This window comes from Strix aluco, chromosome 4 (genome assembly GCF_031877795.1).
Source record: "Strix aluco isolate bStrAlu1 chromosome 4, bStrAlu1.hap1, whole genome shotgun sequence".
Lineage (NCBI taxonomy): Eukaryota > Metazoa > Chordata > Aves > Strigiformes > Strigidae > Strix > Strix aluco.
Window position 1 is genome coordinate 2,611,232 of NC_133934.1, and position 20,879 is coordinate 2,632,110.

General features: G+C 46.7%; 1 protein-coding gene and 1 long non-coding RNA gene across 3 annotated transcripts in view; one reads left to right on the forward strand and one right to left on the reverse strand.

Annotated features, from left to right (window-relative positions):
• ATRN (attractin) overlaps positions 1-10,620 on the reverse strand; it is a 156,231-nt gene extending 145,611 nt beyond the window's left edge. For both annotated transcript variants that reach the window (XM_074821777.1, XM_074821778.1), the window contains exon 1: positions 10,218-10,620. In XM_074821777.1, the coding sequence (XP_074677878.1) occupies positions 10,218-10,564 (347 nt within the window). In that variant the 5' untranslated portion in view covers positions 10,565-10,620. The remainder of the gene's footprint in view (positions 1-10,217) is intronic.
• Positions 10,621-11,208: 588 nt separating this feature from the next.
• LOC141922188 (uncharacterized) lies at positions 11,209-17,386 on the forward strand. Its single transcript, XR_012622899.1, has 3 exons — positions 11,209-11,292; positions 11,923-11,968; positions 17,225-17,386. It is a non-coding gene; the product is annotated as an uncharacterized LOC141922188 (long non-coding RNA).
• Positions 17,387-20,879: the final 3,493 nt, after the last annotated feature.

Here is a 20,879-nt window from a genome sequence, read left to right on the forward strand (position 1 = left end):
ACATTACCAGGAAATGTGGACAACGAAGAAAAGCTGCTCTCTACCTCCAAGCTACGGGAACACATCACACCTCCTTTCCAGCTAGCATTAAGCAAGGGAACCCCCATTTTGTTATCTACAAGCCTTGTTACAGTTCACAGTAGCCAAAGCCCAGCAGAGATTTCAGTGTGCAGCCACCCACCCTTCCTCAACGCCCAGGCTGGCACAAGCACACCCTTACAGCTCTCCCTCTCCCGCTGAGCTCTGGTTCAAACCCGGAGTCCCGACGCTGTCGCCTCTGCCAGCCAAGGACACGCACAGCCACCCAGACGGGGCTCAAAAGCAGAACTGGAGAACAGAAACCAACCTTCTTCGATCTCAACTTCAGGTACGCTTCAGAAGAAAGGGCTCACGTGTGTTATAAAACCAACCAGCGTGCCAACCTTGGGCGGTTCTTCATTTATTCATTCCCTTTGTCTTTTCAGGACTGAAGTCCCCTGACCCTCTTTCTATTCTTCCTTAGGTGCCATTAGAAGAGCTACAGGTTATAAAGTCACTACAGCTTTTCCAGCTGGATCACACATTCCTGTTCTCCACCAGAAATCCAAATCCCCAAACACCAAACCTGCACAGAAATTGTTATTATGCCATCCACATTAGGGAATTATGCACGTATTGAGACAATGTTCGCCTGCTGCCCCAGAAATCTTCAGCAGTTCAGGTTACTGAGAATAGCTGCAAACGATCCAAGAATTACTACTTTAACATTATTATGTTCTACATAGCTCTGAGTTTTCTTTGGCCTCACCGTATAAATTCAGATAAAGCAAGTTAATAGATTATCAGTGATATCCACCAGGAATTAAAAAAAAAATTCCAGCAACATAGAATGGATGTTTTAGAAAAAATGTGCATAGGCGGGAAGTCAAATTCTGTTTTTGACTTTGAACCACTTCAACACCTCCTCAAAATGATTCATACTCCAAAAGTTGAACGAGGGCATATTTAAACACCCATTAACATTCCCGAAATGAAAAACACTGACTTTAAAGAATCACTGCAACCTGTGCTTGTGAGAAACAGATACCAACTGACCCAAATTTAAAGATCTGCCGGTTATGTGTTTGAAGGCAATAAATCAATCAGTTAACAAAAGTGCACTAACATACTGTCAAGCAAGCAGGCAGCAACTATAAATAAATGCATCTGGAAATGCAGAGTGTATCTTGTACAACAATAAATTTAGTTCCAAATTTTTCAACAAGAAGAAAAGCAACTGACCATACAGTTATGCCTGCTCCTAATCTCCATCTGAAAAAAAAATGAAAATCACAGAACCATCAGTGACCTCAAAAGTAATTATTTCCCAATATATTATTTGGAATTCAATACTTTTCTTCCAGCGGACCAGAAACTTCGAGGTCTGCTCACAATTCAGATACAGTAGAATACTTTTTTCTAACAGCACATAAGTCCTTGATGGGAAATACCACAGGAGTTTTCCCCGATTTTTTTCTTGTAACGCTGACCTGCACAGTCAGCATTTCAGTCCCACACTACTTTGCATCTCAGGTCTGGCAACGGCTAGAAATTTTTTTCTTGGCATCGCCTTTGCTGATTCCACACAAGATCAAAGTATATAACAAAGGCAGACATTGGAGATACTAAGCTCTGAAATCGCTATAAAATTCATGTGACACTCTCCACTCTGCATTAATAGGGTATCGGTCGGATAAATTAATCATTAAGCAGGCAGGTGCACAACTTTGGCAAGAAACGTGCTGCACATTGCTACAAAAAAACCTTCCCAAAGCCATCTTGAAAAGTTTATTTTACAAGAACTCAAACGTGTTCTCAATTGTAACAAGCAATGAAATCCAAAAATTGTGCCCAGGGTGAGCCTCAATCATAGATTTTCTCCAGATAAGGCAATTACATTCAAAATATCTGGCAACAGTGCCACGATACCAACACTTAGAGCATTACAAAACTGTGAAAGGAAGGATATAATGACACATGCACAAAGACACTGGGGAAAAAAATACACCAAAACCCACTCAATACAAAGCTATACATTATACCAGCAGCAACTCACCAAAGCTAAATCCACTGGAGGTGTAATTTTTTTTCATAGCAATACTAATGACTGCAAAACAGCAGGGTTGAAAGCTACCACAGCTTTAAAAGCAGAGTAATTGAAGACACAGTTATTCTTTCACTTCACAACGAAGTAATATTACATCCAACGTAAATTTTCTGAATGGAAAAAATAGTTCTCACCTTCTGTATTTGAGTTCATAACAGGAGTCTGCAAAAAATGCTAATTCGTCTGTGCCAAGCTTCTTATACTTTGAGTAAACAAGCACCACCTTGGAGATGGGTATTAAATTTTCATGCAATACAAACACTGACTAATAAGAAAGTCTTCAAAAGGGTGTTTTCCTAACGTAGCCTTTCTTATTTTGTGTCCTTTCAGATTACAGAAACTAGCAAAGAAAAAACCAAGGTTTCTGAAAAACAGGAAATAGAAGACAAATATTCGAAAAACTGGGATTTTAACAGCTGTTTGTATATCCTCTACAGAAAGCTGAGTGGCACTGGCTAATGCTAAAAGACATTACAGATAATTTTCAGCAATAACAGGACATGTAACACTCTGTACCTACATGAAGCAACAACCCCTATTTGAGTTTTTGCGACGTGCAATAAGCACGCCTGAGATGAGTGTTGTGTACAGCAACGCTATTTCTTCTGCGGCTACAAGCTCAGCAGGCAGGGCAGGGGGGGAAAAAAAAAAAAAAAAAAAAAAAGTCATTTACACACTTGGTTCAGATGCCCAGACCACCTCCACTAGTATGATCTCCCTCTTAAACCAGCTTAATTCCACTTCTGCATTTTCAGAGAAGTGAAAATTTTGAATCTGATGATACTGCAGGAAACGTGCCTTACCAAATTAAGCCACAACCAGTACCAAGAACGTTAACTAGATCCTGGAGTGTCCTAGAAGTATTTTGTACGATCTGATTTAGAGATCACATGGCTTCTTCGGCAGGAATATTGCTCAGCCCATCAGTAAAACATCTAAATTCTTCTTCATCATGCGAGATGAACTAAGGCTATTACCAGTCCAAAACAGATTCTATTTTCTTTAAAACATTATTCTAAAAATCTCCCACTACTCTGATGTACCAAATTTAGCTTTTCAGATTTTCACATGAAGACTATTCTGTGTGTAATTAAGGTCTCTTACCAACCCTAATGATTTCACTACTCTGCAATCAGGACAGAGCCTTTCCGTTTTGACAGTCCCAAGGATTTCAGGTTCTACAAGCCCCGAATCGTATGCATGCAGCACATCCACAAAAACCCTCCCATCAACCTGTGTCTCTATCAAATAAATATTTATTTTAAGCAAAGGGAGGGAAGGGCATTAGTGACAGTCTCAAGTAGACTCTAAAGGAACTCCATGTGGATCAGCCACAAATAAAGCAAAGGAACAAAAGCAGGAAACAAAAAGCAAACATCATTACTGGTTCAGTGTTTCAGTGTATTTGAGTATAATGAGTATTTGATTCAAAGCCACGCACAAAAGCAAATTATCATCTCTGTTCTCTGCTGTAAAATTGATTATCAAATTTTCCAGCCCCGTTTTCAAGACACTGCAGTGGTTACACAGGCAGATGTTAGAACATGGCTATTCAAGAACACAGTATTGCAATAAAATTATTGCGGTCCTTCTTAGGACGAATTCCAGTTTGTAGCAGCTCACTCCACCACCACCAAAACCACTTTACCTACAAAATCACATAATTCTCCATCCTATCTTTGCCATTTTTTACTATATCTTTTCACTATGCTTTAGAAGATGTGATTTAAGCACCCCTAAAGAACTACTTGCCGAGAACATTTTGAGCGCAGGGAAAAAAGCAAAGCTTTTTTCAAGAAGCTAATTCCAAGCGCTGTGCTTGGAACTTCATATTGGAAAAAAATTCTTCAAGGAAACCAGCTGTTTAAGAAAAGAGCACCCAAGGGTACCATAAATTAATGCAGTAATACAACAGTTTGGTCAGCAGCAGCATAATCTCAATATACAGAGGATTTTTGGCATGGATCTTCATAGACACGTTAGGCGCAGTTAGCTCATGGGTTTAAATTTGATTGCTCACGAAAGCTTCAGAGGAACAAGCCAGGAAAGTGAAATCCATCACATGCATTCCAAATGTTATTTAACTTTATCAGGATGCACGATAAAAGCATTGTCAGTCCTAGTTCCTTTGAAAGCTTAAAAAAAAATATGAAAAAATGTGAAAACAGTGCTAACCTCAGTCATTTGTTGATATTTCAATAGGAGTCATTTATGTTAAATGTAAATTGACTAAGATGGTAACGAACACCTGGTTGGACATGAGCTTATTTTGGATCCATAATGAAAGAAGCAACTGAGACACTGAAATAATGGAAAAATCTAGCGCAGTGTCAGACAACTTCTGCTAAACTGACTCACGCAGCTATTCCCTGATATTCAAACAGACGTAGAGAAACGAGACAGAAATGTCTTCTGTCTTGACCACTGCAGAAAAGGAAGCATTTGCAATCAAGTCAGAGGCAGTGATACATTCCTGGAATTTGCAGGCAGAGGAACGTTACCCTCTACCTGCGCCGTTCCCGGAGGTCTCAACGCTCAGACGTGCTTAGCAGGAAGCCAGCAGCTGGACGCTACTTACTCCTCTCTCTCACAGGTTGAAACCATGAGCTGTTCAATAATTCCAATAACTAAGGCTCCAACGATGAAGACGTCTGATGTGCATGAAGCAGAGATGACAGGAAGGGTCTAGTGTGCACTGAATTGTCTTACTGTTCTGAATTTTCCGCTATTGACTCCTTGCTATAAAGCAGACTGAAAAGTACTGATAAGAAGTGAGCTTATTGCAAACATTAACAAAACCTCACGCAAGTCAAATATTTATGCTGGCCATTCAGTGCAAGGTAAAAAGTATAGAGTGTTGGCAGATATTTTGAAAATCTTGAAATATTTCACGGCTGAATTTTTGTTCTTAAAACAGCCCTAGTAAAATATCAGACTGTCCAATAAAACAGCGAGAGTAACAATAAAACAGTGAGAATTCAGAGGAAGTATTAGCCATGAGTTTCTCCCTCAATGAACAGACCATTTAAATACATGCATAGGTGGACAGAAATATAGATATGTATATGTAGATAGATATACACGCACCTCCCAGCAAAATTATAAATCCAGAGCTGGAAATAATGCCTCTGAGAACTAAATAAAAGCATATAAAGGTTCTTTTTTCCCCAGCGTATTCTTTAAAATGGATAATGCTTAAGTATTTCCTACTTGAATAGCTTATTCTTTTATTACCAGTGCACGGCATTTGAGTGAGCCTTTCACACAGCAACATGGAAGAGAAAATCATTTTAAAGCACGTTAATGTACTAATGAAAAGAGAGAAGCAGAATGGCGATCAGGCTCAAATGCAGCACCCAAATCTAATTTGAGCACTTAAACTGATTTGATTCAAATTGCCAACATCCTTAGACATATTAAGTAGTTTCCTGACTTTCCTAAAGCTTTAAACTGCCTCGGGTAGTTTTTTAAAGACAATGGGTTTGTCTACTAGCTTTTGACCAAAAGTTCCCATTGATTTAAGAATGGGAACTGGGATAGTTCTTCCCTAGCTAGCAACTCTCTCAGGTTATGATTTACCCAAATCTTCTAGAGATAAAATTCCTCTTCACTGTAATATCTTTGGCCAAGGACACTGTATTACCACCGACTCCTCAATAATGTTCAATCAGCAGCCCATAACTGCCTCCATTAAATTATATAAAAAGGTAGTTTAAAAGATACACTCTAATCTTTTTTTTTTTTCCCTCTCCAACTGTCATGTTGCATTGTTAAGCACTGCTTAGCATTTTCCATCTCAAAAAAAAAAAAAAAAAAAGTATTACCATGAAAGAAGAACCAGTGCCTTTATACAGAAAAACCAATTTTCTGGAATCATTTGGTATTTCATTATATAGTCAAAATATAGTCTGTTCGTATTTTCAGCTACAGTCATACATCAAATTGCCCACCAGTGTGCCTATATACACAATCCGCATACACTTACTGTTCCAGAAGCCAAGCACTAGCCTGAACTTGTTAATCCAATCCTCTACAATCTCTGACCAATAGTTCTATGTAAAATAGTAGTCATTTCTATACCTGCGCTTTACCTCCCTCGGCAGCCCTTGTCAGGCAGACAGCTGAAACATTTCAACTCAAGCAGGACACGAGGTTGCGTCACTGAGCTACAAAAGCGCTTTGAAGAGTCTGTGGTCTCAAAGCCTGCAGCATCCTTTGGACTGCACAACAACCAACGCTGGCAAGTTCGCTCTCGAGTTTGGTGCTCCTGAGCTCCCACTGGTCGAAAACGTTATCTCCAGCATGCTGCTGCAGCTCTGTGACTTGGAGATTTCTCATCCCTCCCAGCAGACAGCCTCGCAGCAGTAGCCCTCTCCTGCCCAGACTACGGCAGCGTGAAGCCACGGGCCTGCGGCAGACTCCAGCCAGCACAGAAGCCCGCTGGAGGTTTGTACAGAAATAGAAAACACAAGCGCATCAGGCACGTCCTATATTTTCTATTTCAGGTTCCTTTAAAGCCAAGATCTTTATCTTGAAAGAACTAAGTGGCTGGCTCCACATCTTGAAAGACGGAAGTCGCACGAAGTCCTTCACTCAATCTTCTACCCCCACAAGAGCATCACTGACCTGTGCAGAGGTCACTGTTTTCTCAGAAGCCATTCTTACAACCCAGAACTGTCACTAATGAAACCACACGCAGGTATGCTTTTACTATGTCCTTTTCTTTTGAAGTCACAGCACACCACATATGCTTAAAAAAACCCCCAACACACACACACACATCCGCACTAGAACAGTAATGCACTGCACTTCTGCGGTTTGGGTGAAACAAGAAAGAAAATGGTCCACCCTGGGTTTGTTACCTAACTGCAGTCTAAACAAACAGACTTTCCTAATGAAAAAGGAAAGTAGAATATTAGCAGACTGCAACAAGAAGCTGCAATGTTCGTTCTTCGCTGCTAACCCAGGAAGATGTAAGGGATTAGTAGGTCAGTGAAGCACAAGTTGTATCATGACAACCCCAGCGTTCAACGTAAACAAAAAATTCAAGGCCACAAATAGAGTCATCATATACATCTAGATAAGGACAGAAAGATTAACACGCCACAGTTAATTACATCTCTCAGTCAAGCAGATAAGCGTGTGGAATATACCACACTTACAAAATAATTTTCACCTGCCCTTCTACTTCCCATTTGTACCTACAGCATCTAATACCACGTCAAGCCTTTTAAAGCCAAGCTCTTGACAACCACGCACCCAAACAAAACCCCTGCGGTGCCCTTTCTGACAGGAGACAGGGTAAACTCAAGGCATGTGAAAGTTGTGACTGCAAAGCTCTAAATATTGCTAAAAACACTTGTTTCTACTTTTCTCAGAGCTCATAGTTTAAAAACATTACTGGAAGTTTCAACTCACTAATAAATAAATAAATAGCTAAATAAAACACCTAGAGAGAAAACATGCATTATATTTTTAGCCAAAATTTTAGACTGGAAGTATATGTGAAAAAGATACAAGAAGCTTTATCAAAATATATAACACAGACAAAAAAACAAGGCCTTTAGCAGTGGATATATACCAAGCCTTTCCTACTCAGCAGCACTAGTTTTGCCGTTCAGAAAAGACAACTCTGCCTTTATTCAGATCTAGTCCCCTTAAAATGACCAGCATCCTAAACTGCTTGAGGAAAGTAACAGGTAAGTGGCTATTTCACAATGCTCTTTCTCAACTAGAAGAAAATTCTTATGGTAGTGGCAAAAAGCATTAAAAAGAAAGCTTTTGACTTGCAGGGCTTGCCTAGCCTGGAATCATTTCCACACAAAACCCCTTTCAAATTAAAAATAAAATAGAAACCTCAACTCCTAACACACATGAAGTGTTTTTGCTCCATGAGTTTGGCGTACACAGACAGCTTCCCTTCCCCCAAATCTACAGCAAGCATCCTCGAAGGGTGGTTGGCACTCTCCATAAGGAGCTCCCCGAGAAAGCAATCGCTGCCTAGAATAATCACCCTTTTTTTCCACTTCCTTCTTCTCCAAGAATCAGCTCTGCCCAGGGAATTCACCTAACGCATGCAGACACACACGCTGGCTCTGTCGCTGCCACAGCTGATAAAACCAAAGCAGGTAACCATCTTACAGAAACCCCTTCTGCTAAAAACATAAGTTTATAGAGCTGCTAGGGTGCATTTCCAGCCTATTCCCATGAAGATTTCAAATTTCTCATCCTATGGAACAGACTTTAGACACACAACCCAACTGAGTATACCATCACCACCAGAACTGGCCTCAGCACTGCAGACACTGTGCTTTCTGGTACCACACAGCCCAAAGATCACCTTTCTCTCGTGCAGACACCCCTCACCCCCCCATACACACATGTGCACATGACCTGGACAAGTGCAGAGCCCAGAACCACCCTTTAGCCTTTTCTTCCTAAAAAAAAAAAAAAAATGACCCTGCCCAGAGGCAGGAACCTCACACCACCCCCTGTCCTGTTCGATCCCCTCTGGCTGCCCAGCTCTGGCCATGTGCTCCAGCAAACCCAGAAGCTTCCTCCCACCAGGCTGTAATTCGCACTGACCCTCCCCAAAAGCCAGCACCGCTCCTGCGTGCACCCCTCAGCCCCAAGCGCTGAGCCTCCCCACGTGCCAGCTACCCCCTTTTAGACGCTGCCTCTCTTCCCCACACATACTTTTCCCGCATTCACCCTTAACTAAAACCAACACCTGCTTATGCCATCTGCCAAGATGAGCTTGCTCAACCCCCCCAAACACCCCTGTTGCCTCCACCCAGCCCTAACACCCGCTCGCACGTCCTTCCTCTCCCACTCCAACCTGGTCCCAGCCAGATCCAGTCCCCCATCTGCACGTCAGGCTTCTTCCTGTACCTGCCCCCACACCCACACTGACCTCCAGCCCGGGCACCTCACTGCTCCCATCTGCCTCCAACGCCAGCCACCTCCACGCACAAAACCAGCTCTCATTCACCCACCACCCTTCAGACTTCTACTTTTACAGTCCCCAAACCTACCCCGATATGTGCCCCTACCCAATCCCCTCCCCCAGCCTTACTTTCTCTCCAGATCTACAACGTAAAACAGTCACTCGCGTTCAAACCCCATCATCTCCCAGGCTCTGTCCTGCACAGTCCATTGCGCCCAGACCCACACTGACCCAGTGCCCTACACCCACATCCCTGTTCCTACACAGCCTCAGACCCTCAAACCCACCACTGATCCCCAGTCACCCCTGTGCAACCAACACCCAAAATACTGTCCCCTCAGAGGCACCTCTTTGTGGTACAAACACCTTGTACTCACCAACTGCTGCTTCCACACCAACTGCTGCGCAGTGGGGCACCCAACACCCACATCTCGTTATCCCCAGACCTCTCCCACGCAGCCCCAACCGCTTCCATCCCCCGTGGACCCCCAGATCCAGCCTTGTGCAGTCTCAGCCCATTGCACTCAGCCTCCTGTCACCCCTCAAAGCTGCTCCCTCACAGCCACATGCCCCCAGACCTCCCCTTCTGCACGCAAATCCCTGTTGCCCCCCTGCCTGGCTCTCACCCAGCCCTTTACACCCACACCCCCCTGGATCAGCCCCTCATGCCCACACCCCTCTTGCCCTCAGACTTGACCCTGTACCAACTCAACCACGACACCCAAGCCCCTCTTTTTCCCTCAGACCCAGCCCTTACACCATCACCTGGGTCTGTCCCTCGCCCCCACGGCCACCCGTGGCCCCCCTGCCCTCCCACTCGCCCCTGGGCAGCCTCAGCCGCGGCGGCTCCCGCCCCTTTTGAGGCCCCAAACCCGCTTCTCACACCCACCTCCCTACTGCACCCCAAGTGTCCCCTTGGGCAGCTTGAACCACGGCCACCCAACCCCCCTTTGTTTCCCCCCCGCCTGCCTCCTGCCCAGCCCCTCACACCCGCCCCCCGGTCCCCCCACAGCCGCTCCCTCCCGCCCCCCAAACCCCTCATCCCCGCGCCTGCCCCTCACACCCACGGCCATATTGTCCCTCAACATCCCCGAGCCCCAACCGGGGGGACCTCCCCCTGCTCCCCTCAGCCTTCAGGGGACTCACCTGAAGCGTCCCCCGCAGTGCTGGCACTGGTCGCCCACCCAGCCGGGCTGGCACTCGCACTGCCCGCTGGCCGGCTGGCACCGCCCGCCGTTGGCGCACGGCTTGTCGCATTCCTTCGCCACCGCCTCCTCGGCGACAGCAGCGGCGGCGCCGGCGGGCCCCAACCCCGGCAGCGCCGGCATCAACAACAGCAGCAGCAACGCCAGCAGCAGCAACCGCCGCGGCGGCGGCGACAGCGGCCTCCCGCCCCGCCAAGCCGGGCCCCGCCGCGCCGCGCCCTCCCGCGCCATCTGCCACCGCCGACTCCGAGAGGGGCGGGCGGGGGGCGGCGGGACAACGCGGACCATCCGCCGCGGCGCCTCCCGGGACGGTGGCCGGTGAGGGGGCTTCCGCCGCTCCCGCTACGGTGGCCGCGAGGTGGAGGGAGGGCGGGAACGGGGAGGGGGGAGGAGGAGGGGCGGGACAGCGGGGCGGGACAGCGGCGGCACGAGCGCGCGGCCGCCAGGCGGCGGCCGATGACGTCACGCGCACACCAGCCACTGGCAGCGGGGTTCTCCCTCCTCCCGCCCCGCCCCCTACCAGCGAGTGGGGCTGCGGGGGGGCGGGTAGAGCGGCCCCGCGCCGGGCACCTCTAGGGCCTCAGGAGCATAGAGCGGCGTGGGGTTTGGTTGGGGCTTTTTGGGGTTTTTTTGGCGGCTTTTGTGGTGGTTTTTTTCCCCCACCCCGCGCTGGGGGTGTCCCCGCAGCCTTCTCCTAGGCTCTTCACCGGGCAAAGGCCCCTCAGAGGCGGGGTTCACACCCCCCCCCCCCCCCGGGCCTGCTTCCCCAGCCACCCCACAAAACTCAGCCCCTCAAGCAGCTGTGGGGAGCGGGGAGGCCCAGGTGAGGGTGGCACTGGGCCGTGTGGGAGGCCTCGGGGCTGAAGGGGAGGGGAAAAAAAGGAAAAAAAACGAGTTTTGGGGTTTTTTTTTAAATTACTACTCGCGCTTCTTTTGCTGCAGGGTCTTCTACCTGTGGCTGTGCGGTTCAGCAGGCACTGCCAGCTCCTTACGCCGGGGAGTTTCAGCGAGGAGAGGTGTGTACCATCCGCAGGGATCCCCACACACGACTGAGGGGGTGATTGCCCTGCGGAGAGGGGGCTGCCAAATTTACAGGATGGCAGGGCTTGGTTTGCTGCAGAGGGAAGGGATGCTGTGTTATGCAGGAGCAGTTAAAGCTGGAGTTGTTCATGCTCAGGCTACACCTTGGGGTTTTCCAGGTGACAGTTTGCTTAGCGCTGAGATCCGCCATCATTGGGTCTGGCTTAAGCAAAATAAGCAGTCTGCTGTTCATGCAAGAGTTATAGCAGCACAAGAAAACAATCTCACCAGCGTGGGATGTTTGTCATCACTTGGTAGTAAAGGTTTCCTGTTTAAAATTGGGAAGATGCATCTGTCTTATTAAATTGTGTAAATGAGAAAATGGGGATCTGCAAAAAGGGATACCTTCCAACTAATGCTCACCAAGGATTTCTAGGGCTTAATTCGTAACAGCAAAGGATTGAGGGAGGAAGAAGTAACGCAGTTAAATCTCTGGTCCTCTCCTGAGTTCATGGGCAAAGCAGCAGACTCTTTTCCATACACACTAGCAAGGATGCCATTTGCAGCAGGAACGGTGGAGCAGAAACACAGATGCTATTAGAAATTATCAGACCTTTCATTTTCAGCAGGGTGAAGAAGGAGTGAGGAAGTTGACCATGTTGGAGTTCTTGGGTAACTGTTGCCTTTGGTCTATCTCCATTAATATGATTGTATCTGGAGTTACTCAAGCAGTTGCTTTAATACTTTGTTTCAAATGTGGAAAGATGTCAACATCTGAGAAATATTTTTTTTTTTAAATGAAAGGCAAAAAAAGATACTCCTCAATTTTCCCTATTAAAAAAGGCTGACTGGGGTTTAGGTACAGTAATGCAAAGACAGACAACAGACTGGATGGAAATAGCCATATTTAAATAGTTCATTTGCATTTAGAAATCAAAATATTAGTTACCTGTCTGAGCTGAAGGAGTTTCTTCAGTGGGAGTCTTGGTGATTTTTAAGTGAGTTACCAGGGATAATGAAGGGTGTTGAGCAGATGGGGAAGAAAACAGTCTAAAGACCAGTTTGTGTCTTCTTGTCAGTCCAGCATCTGTCTAACAAAACTATTGTTCATATATTTTGCCTTTTCTGCTTGAGGCCCCAGGAAGGAGACTGAAATCTTGGGTTCAGTTTAAAAATGCTGTGCTGGGCTGACCTGGTATCCAGAGGAGACATAACACCAAAAAGATGCGAGAGATGAGAAATAGGTTACAAATACCTTCTAGGTTATACAGAGGTGGAGGCACAGAGAGGGTGTTTCTTATATAGATGTGTTTTCCTGGGACGCAAACGACTGCCAGCATGCCCTGAATCTGCAGATTCAGATACCGTCTGCTGACATTATCCAGGGTGCTGCCGGCAAAAGCCAGTCTGGCTCTGAGACTCACCCGGCGCATGAGGCTGTGCTCTGGATTGTCCTCTCTGTGTCACTGAGGTGGGTTGACCCTGGCTGGATGCCAGGCGCCCACCAAAGCTGCTCTGTCACTCCCCTCCTTCAGCTGGACAGGGGAGAGAAAACATAATGAAAGGCTTGTGGGTTGAGATAAGGATGGGGAGAGATCACTCACCAATTACCATCACGGGCAAAACACTTGGCTTGAGGAAATTAGTTTAATTTATTACCGATCAAATCAGAGTAGGATAATGAGAAATAAAACCAAATCTTAAAACACCTTCCTCCCACCCCTCCCTTCTTCCTGAGTTTAACTTTACTCCTGATTTTCTTCACTTTCTCCCCCTGAGCAGCGCAGGGGGGCAGGGGATGGGGGTTGCAGCCAGTTCATCATCCCTTGTCTCTGCCACTCCTTCCTCCTCAGGAGGAGGACTCCTCACACTCCTCCCCTGCTCCAGCGTGGGGTCCCTCCTACAGCAGACAGTCCTCCATGAACTTCTCTAGTGTGGGTCCTTCCCACGGGCTGCAGCGCTTCCCAAACTGCTCCAGTGGGGGAACTGCCTTCAGGCACAGACTGCTCCAGTGTGGGTCCCCCACGGGGTCCTGCCAGCAAACCTGCTCCAGCGTGGGCTCCTCTCTCCGTGGGGCCACAGGCCCTGCCAGGAGCCTGCTCCAGTGTGGGCTTCCCACGGGGTCACAGCCTCCTTCAGGCACATCCCCCTGCTCTGGTGTGGGGCCCTCCCTGGGCTGCAGGTGGGTCTCTGCTCTCCCGTGGGCATCTATGGGTGCAGGGCACAGCTGCCTCACCATGGGCTGCACCACAGGCTGCGGGGGTGCCTGGAGCACCTCCTCCCCTCCTCCTGCACTGACCTGGGTGGCTGCAGAGCTGTTGCTCTCACATATTCTCACTCCTCTCTCTGGCTACTGTTTCAGTTTTCTCTTTATCTTTCTAAAATACGTTCTCCCAGAGGCGCTACCACCGTCACTGATGGGCTTGGCCTTGGCCAGTGGTGGGTCCATCTTGGAGCCGGCTGGCGTTGGCTCTGTCGGACATGGGGGAAGCTTCAGCAGCTTCTCACAGCAGCCACCCCTGTACCCCCCAGCCACCAAAACCTTGCCACACAAACCCCGTGCAGTCACACAGGCGCTGCCAGTGCAAGCTGCTCCCACCAGCTAAAGCCAAAGGGTTCCCACCAGTGAAAACATCTCTGGCACAGCTTCTGCACTGCGTGCGTTGGTTAGCAGCTCAGGCCTGGGCTTGGCATCTGCTGTCAGATATCGCCTCCCTGCTCGGCTTTATCTCTCCCCACATCTGTTTGCATTCACTTGCAGCTATGAGAAATAATACTTATATTTTCACAACACCTGCTCCCCCCTTTCTTGCCAAACATAGCTAGTTGTTGCACAAGAGGTTGAAAGTAAAAACATTGGTTAACAAGGTGAGAATAAACTTGGAGAAATTATTCCCATCTTGGACTTCGGTTGAAATTCTCTGTATCAGTGTCAGACTTGAAGAACTGCTCGTGTGCTCAACAATTTGTGTGGGGTTTTTTTCCAGCTAGGTAGAAAAACACAAGATGCCATCTCTCCTTATATTTCTCCCTACCCTTTTGCCAATAGTAATTCCTTAAAATTGGTAAATCAGAAGGTTTTCTACCAAATAATGGATGGTTGTTTTTTATCAAGCAAATGTTAACTCTCTTAAATGCAGAGTTAAGAAAGATCATCCAGCAAATGAGAGTAGGGAGAGTTATCACACCATGACATGCCAACAGTCCAGCTAATACAGAATTCATCAGCTGCCAGTGGCCAATCTTGAATATTTCAGAGAAGTCTAACATCCATAAATGTGCACAATAGAAGAAATCCTTTCCTGACCTTGTTTGTGATCACACTGTGCCCTGTTGCTGTCTTGCGTGAAACATTAACTGTGGGAGATCATTATTGTTAAATTAAGTTTAATCTGTTCAATTTTGATGTACAAAGAATGTTCAAAAATGCCTTTTTTTTTTTTTTTTTCTTTAGCAGGCGATTTTCTGACATGAAAAAACTGTTTGGAAGGGGAGGAGTTCGGTTAGCTCAGAGTGCAGGCTAGGCTATTTTTATTTCGGAAAACAGAAATATTTCATAATAGACGTACTAGAATGATTAAAACACTCTTTCCTGGCAACGGGCGCAGCAGGACAATGGTGTTTTTGCAAACCACACATAGTGAGGGTATTGCATTAAGGGACGGAAGAGTCCCGACTATCACAGCTATAAAAAAATGTCATCAGAGCAGCACTTAAGTGACTCTCACACAACTTCATGCAGCATGTGAAATCAACAACTAATTATTAAGCAAGCATTTCCCTGGACATCATTGATTTTAGATGAGACTTTGAAATGAACAGGTACCACCAACAGTGAAGCAAGGAGCTACACTCGCCTCTCTTCACTCTTGCTGCCAAACTTTTATGACCCTGTATGTTGTTGTTGTACGTGCAATTCAATGCATATTTACTCAGCACATACTTGCTCAGTATATAAGTCAAGTTACTACCCTCTTCATATGCCCAATGACAGGATAGCTGGGGATGCTAATTAATGAATTGGCCTCTGGGGTGAAATTATGTCCTCGTTAAGAAGACTCCCATTGATATTAATAAGGTCAGAACATCATTGCTGATGGCTGAGTCACGGCTGAGCTGGATATCACGGATGTGTAAACAATGGAGCTGCCCTGGGAAGCTGGTTGCTTGGTCTGTTTATCTGCACAACTCAAAATGGAACAAGTCATGGTGATATCTGGGGTCAAAAATCACATGAAGCCATAACCGTAATGCTGCATTATACACACTTTTTTCCTTCCGTTGAGATGAGCTGGTTCACAGGAGCCCTAAACTCCAGAAATAACTACCTTCCCAAGGGCCTGGAACCAGCTATTTCCAATTAGCTCATGACCCAGCGTTGCCAGTTTTTCAGTTCCTCACCCGACCTGCTGTTTCCACCCATTGCAAGCTCTGCCCACGTTCCCAAATCCTCAGCACCTCCCAGCCCCGTCCCTTCTGTTGAAGGTCCTTCCAGCTGCCCTGCTTCTATCCAGATGACACGGGGCAGTCTGGCTCCAGCAGCGTGTCCTCGCTCCCTACCCAAAACATCCTCCATGCTCTACAAACAGCAAGAGAAAGGAAAAGGATATCCTGCCATCCAGCACTGAGAGCATCCCTCGCACCCCACCAGAAACTCCTCGCCTACCCAGGCTGAAGAAAACAGCAAGAAAGAAATTCCTGCTATTGCAAAAAGCAGCTCACACGCAGCACTGAAGCCCTGCTCACTCAATGCAACTTCAGGCCAAGCAACTGAGACGTCTCAAAACAAAAACCCCTCTTCCCCAAAGCTCCTCTTCTCTCGGTGCTTCACCTCTGCAGTGCTGGTGAAGTCTGAGTCTGGATAGGATCGGGCCCAGACCAAAATAGATTCACTTGAGGTGCTTGGTCAAGGTCTGGGGAGGTGTGGGGGCCAACCCTCCACTTAGCAGCTGCCAGGTGATCTTTCTTCAGAACACTCGCTGGGTCGTTTGAAGGGCTTGCTTCAGGTTTTTTTTTTTCCTCTCCAGAATTCAGACTTCCTGCAAACAACTCACCCTTGTTTTCTTTTGGTTTCTGTGATCATGTCCCAGTCCCCTCACACTGGCACAAGTCCTTCTCTCATGCAAATCAGGAGCTTTTCCACCGAAGTTCCCCAGCTGATATGAGTGTCAGGACAGCAGGAGTAAGCACAGAAACACTCTGTTTTCTACCCACCCACCTGGAAATCCTGCTGTGAGCATGTTTAACAACACACATCCAATTATTAAGCACATTTAGGCATAAACTCAGAGTTTGCTAGAGGTCTAGTTTGACCTCTCTTTTTCCTTCGTTTAGATGTGGAGGTAATGACCAAAGGTCCTTCAAAAATATGCTTAATAAGGAATGAAATATAATAACTAAAGTGCTGCCGGGAACAAAGGTCTGATAGATTTGCAGGCACAGTAGTGATGAATGGCTGAAAAATACCTGCATCTGCACAGTTGGTTTAGATCTTTCATTTTTAGGGTAAAGGGAAACTAGTAATAAAACTTTATTGAACTGCAGAAATTAGGAGAGAAAATGAAGAACATTGCACCCTTCCAAAGCTGATGTGGAAATGGTGGTTAGTGAGATGGTAACAACGCCCCGTGGACCTGGGTTATATCACCTGTCTCTGTGCAGAGCCCTGGAAGAGCTCTAGTGATTAGAAATGTTAGGAACTTGGTTTTATATCTAATTCAAAAGAAACAGTATTTCATACTGTACAATTCTGTAGCACCACAAAGGTTGCTGGATCGATCCAGGCTCAGCAAAAAGCATCTCAGTGGCCGAGTTACTCGCTGTATATCTGCTCTGCTTCTGTTTTTCTTGTAGATTTTCTATTTTCAGGTTGTGTCTTGAAAGAGCTTTATGGAAAGATTTGACCCATATATCTCCATCTGATTTTAGTGGGAAGATGTGCAGGCTCGGAAGACCAGCATCTGATTGCCTCATGTTGGGTAACTATGAAAACAGAGTGTCTGTTTGGGAAAATGTCAATTTGTATAGACTAGGGACTAAAGTCAGGTCCAAACCTGGAAAATGTGGCTCTCAGCCCAGAGCCATAATCACTCCTCTGAAATCCTGGCGGTTTTTGAGATAACCTCCAGCTTCATAATGAAAATCAGAGTATTGTATAAAGAGTAAGGGGGAAAAAAAAGTCAAAAGAAAGTAACTTGAACTTCTTGGGAACAGAAAAATCACTTCAGCATGCCATCTCTGATAGATATTTTTTGATAACTGCAACAAAATGGTATATTTGCTGCAGAAAAAAAGTCAACTGAGCTATCAAACTCTGATTTTTATAAAAAGAAAGGCTTTGTTTGCGAGCAACTCTTCTGCATAGCCTAATCGCCCAATTCCAGCCTGGTCTTTGGAAAGAGCATGTTGAATACATCAGCCCTTTTTTGCAAGAACAGAGCAAAGTCCCAAGTGTAGCGAGTAATTGAAAGATCATTGACCAACAATAGCAAGTTAGATGCAGTCTGGGGAGAGCCTAGATGCTATAAAAATAACTCTGTCTTCCCTCCTTCCTTCCGAAATGGAGCCCAGCAAGAGGATAACGAAAGGCATTCAGAGCCTGGTGTAATGTCACCCTCTGCACATTCAGCTGGAGGGAAGGGGCTGAAAAGAGAGGAGCTGCCATCATTATGCGGGGTATTCTTGGGAAGAATAAAGGGAGGCAAGGCAGTTTTGTATGTTCAAAACAAAACCCCGAACAAAACAGCAAAGACAGGCTGCATATTGTTAGGGGCCGCGCCAGACGCTCCACGTTTCTCGCGGAGAAGCATCTCTGCTATGTCTGACCTCGGCGACTCTCCCCTCCGACATCGGGGCTGGGCGAGCAGCTGGTGCCTGTGGTGGCTGGGTAGAGCAAGAGCCTCGGCAGCCCCGTGATGGGTGCCAGACTCTTAGCAACAAGGGCGCATCGGCAGACAGGGAGGCAGACGGTGCTGGGTGTGTTTGAGGAGGTCTCGCCTCCTGTGGAGAGATCAGATTGACGAGGAAGAGGAGGGAGGGAAGGAGATGCTATTGCATTCATTCTTCCCCATCCTCTCCTCTTCCCCAGCTCATTTGTAGAGGCTCTTGCAAGCACACCGCTTCCTTGCCTTTGCCCTTTCTGGAGGGAGTCAAACGGTGCTGCCCAACCCTCATCGAGGCTGCTACAAGGAAACGCAGTTGCTGCCCTTGACGTGCAGCCTGGCTGTGGCTGACTCATGTCCCCGGGATGGAAACACCTTCCCTAATTGTCCCCTGGCACCGCCGTCCCCGTGCAGCTTTCACCGCCCGGGCACTGGAGTCACCCTGTCAGAGGGATTACAGGGAGGTCAGGCACCGCTCCAGGGATGCAGGTGCATTTCTGGCTGCTGCACGGACAGACCCTGTGCAGTACCCAACCTCTGCTGGGTGCGATTCCACCGACGGGCAGTGTTTAACTGAGGGATTGAAGCATAAACATACCCATAGACACCAGTTAGCTTTATTTCTGTCTCAGCTCTGCTACCAGTTCTCCCTCTGGCTCACACATCAAGCTGATTCCTTCTAGCTGTTGGGAAAGATGACTTCTGTTATTCACCATCTGGGAGAAGATGCTAATCTTCATTTTCTCAGCTGCTTGAAGCCTTAACCACCTTCCCTGGCTATGACCAGGAAAGCAGCAGTGGCAGAAGACACCAGCCTTGGGCTTCAGGGCTGTTTTAGTGACCTCCTGTCAAAAATCGCAGCTGGAGCGTACACCTCTGGCACGCTCCCTCCTCCCTGCTGGAGCTCCCCAGGGGATGGAGCAGGGCTGGCTTCAGTTGTTTAAGCACCTGCCCCTTGGCTGAGGCTAATGATCCAGCATGTTCGTTAGTAGCTCTCAGGAGAGCCACTCCTGCTGAAGACCTGACGCGACTGTACATGAGAACACCCTGCTAAAAAGCCAGCCGGTGCAAAGTCCTTTCCACAGCTGACTCCTCAGTATTCCTGACAAAAACAACCCTGGAGCTCCACATCCCCGGCTCCACCGCGCTCGGTCCGGTGACCCTTTTGTGCCGTGCTGGGCTGCCGGTCCACAAGCTCTCAGTTAGTAGCTGTTAGGAACTTGGCTTCATGCTGGAGAAAAGCGAGACCATTAGAAAAATAAAGTCTCTGAAAGCACAAATGCCCTCATCCTAACTTTTACGAGAAGAGAAACACTTGAGTTCGGCATTTGGGCTCTTCTCCATCAGCAGCACCTTTCATCTCAAAGCCTTATAGTCTTTTTTTAATACTACCCCCTTTCTGATGCCCCTAAAGTTTCTTGCACTTTCACTTACTCAACCAGATTTCCACTGGAGGTCCTTGTAGCAGAAGTGCACTGAATCTATATGTTATTGGCTGAGGAATGGAGTTAAACTATGTGTTAAATTATGTTGTCTTGGGTTTCATATGTCTTATCCTTGAGATGCCTTGCAAACTGCACAGCACACCAGCACCGGCGAGGCTCCAGGCTTTGGAACATTGCCTGCTCGGCTTTGGAAGAGCCTGCCTGAACGTAGCTTCTGTTTTACACCAGTCTAACACCATCAGCTCTGGGAGAGCTGCTGCTTTTTCATAGTATAAGCAAAAAGAGAACTGGGGCTGCAGCACTGAGTGCTAAGTATGGCATGGGCTAGGCTGCTGGCTTCCCTGGGTGAAATTATGCTGGTTTAAATCAATGTAATAATTGGCCGGGGACTGTGTTTGCAGAACAGATGTAAACCCTGTTGTTCAGCCACCTCAGGCTAATTTGGTTTCAGCAAACATAGGTCCTCTGGGATCCGGAGCCTAGCATTTATACAAAGTTTATTAAACTACACTTCATCCAAACTTTTACACACGGACTTGTAATTAAGAGGGTGAATGGTCCGGCTGACTTCCGTGGGAGTGGCTGGACCTGTAGTTAAACTTGGCCTGCAGCTTAACGAGAGTGAAACTTCCCCGTGGGCTTGCCCATGCCCTGTTGAAACACCACATAAGGAACTTGGTTTCTAGATTACATCAACAGGTTTTCCTTCCTCCTATCGTGACAGGACAAACCAGTAAGGAGTTACTGATTTTAAATTGAAACCAGTTCTCCAAATGCCTCTTGCACCTCAGTGCAAAATAGTTGTGCAAAGTATAATTGGGATAATAAAGCCCAGGATAATAATGACATTGGAGCAGGTATTTTGCTAGAGGTTGCATGAACAGCACTAAAGAGTAGGAAGTGCCTAAAGAAGAGAATGAACAATTACATACAGAGCACACAGAAAATACAGAGATGAATCGTCTTTTGGATAGAGCAAGCAGAAATGTGGAATCACAGAAGAATTTAGGTTGGAAGAAATCTTCTGGTCTAACCCTCCCCCCTTCCTCCAAGCAGCAAAAACCGCCTCAGAGCAATATTTGGGGCTTGAAAATGGCTTGGCTAGTCAACACCTCTGACCACTAAAGCAAGATTAATAGTTTCATGCTACTTAACTCCAGTACAGCCACAGATACCTACATATTATAGAGCTTAACAAAGGATTAAACCAATTGTAGGAGTGAAAGAAACTTGGAAGGAAGAATGCTCGCTCCTCAC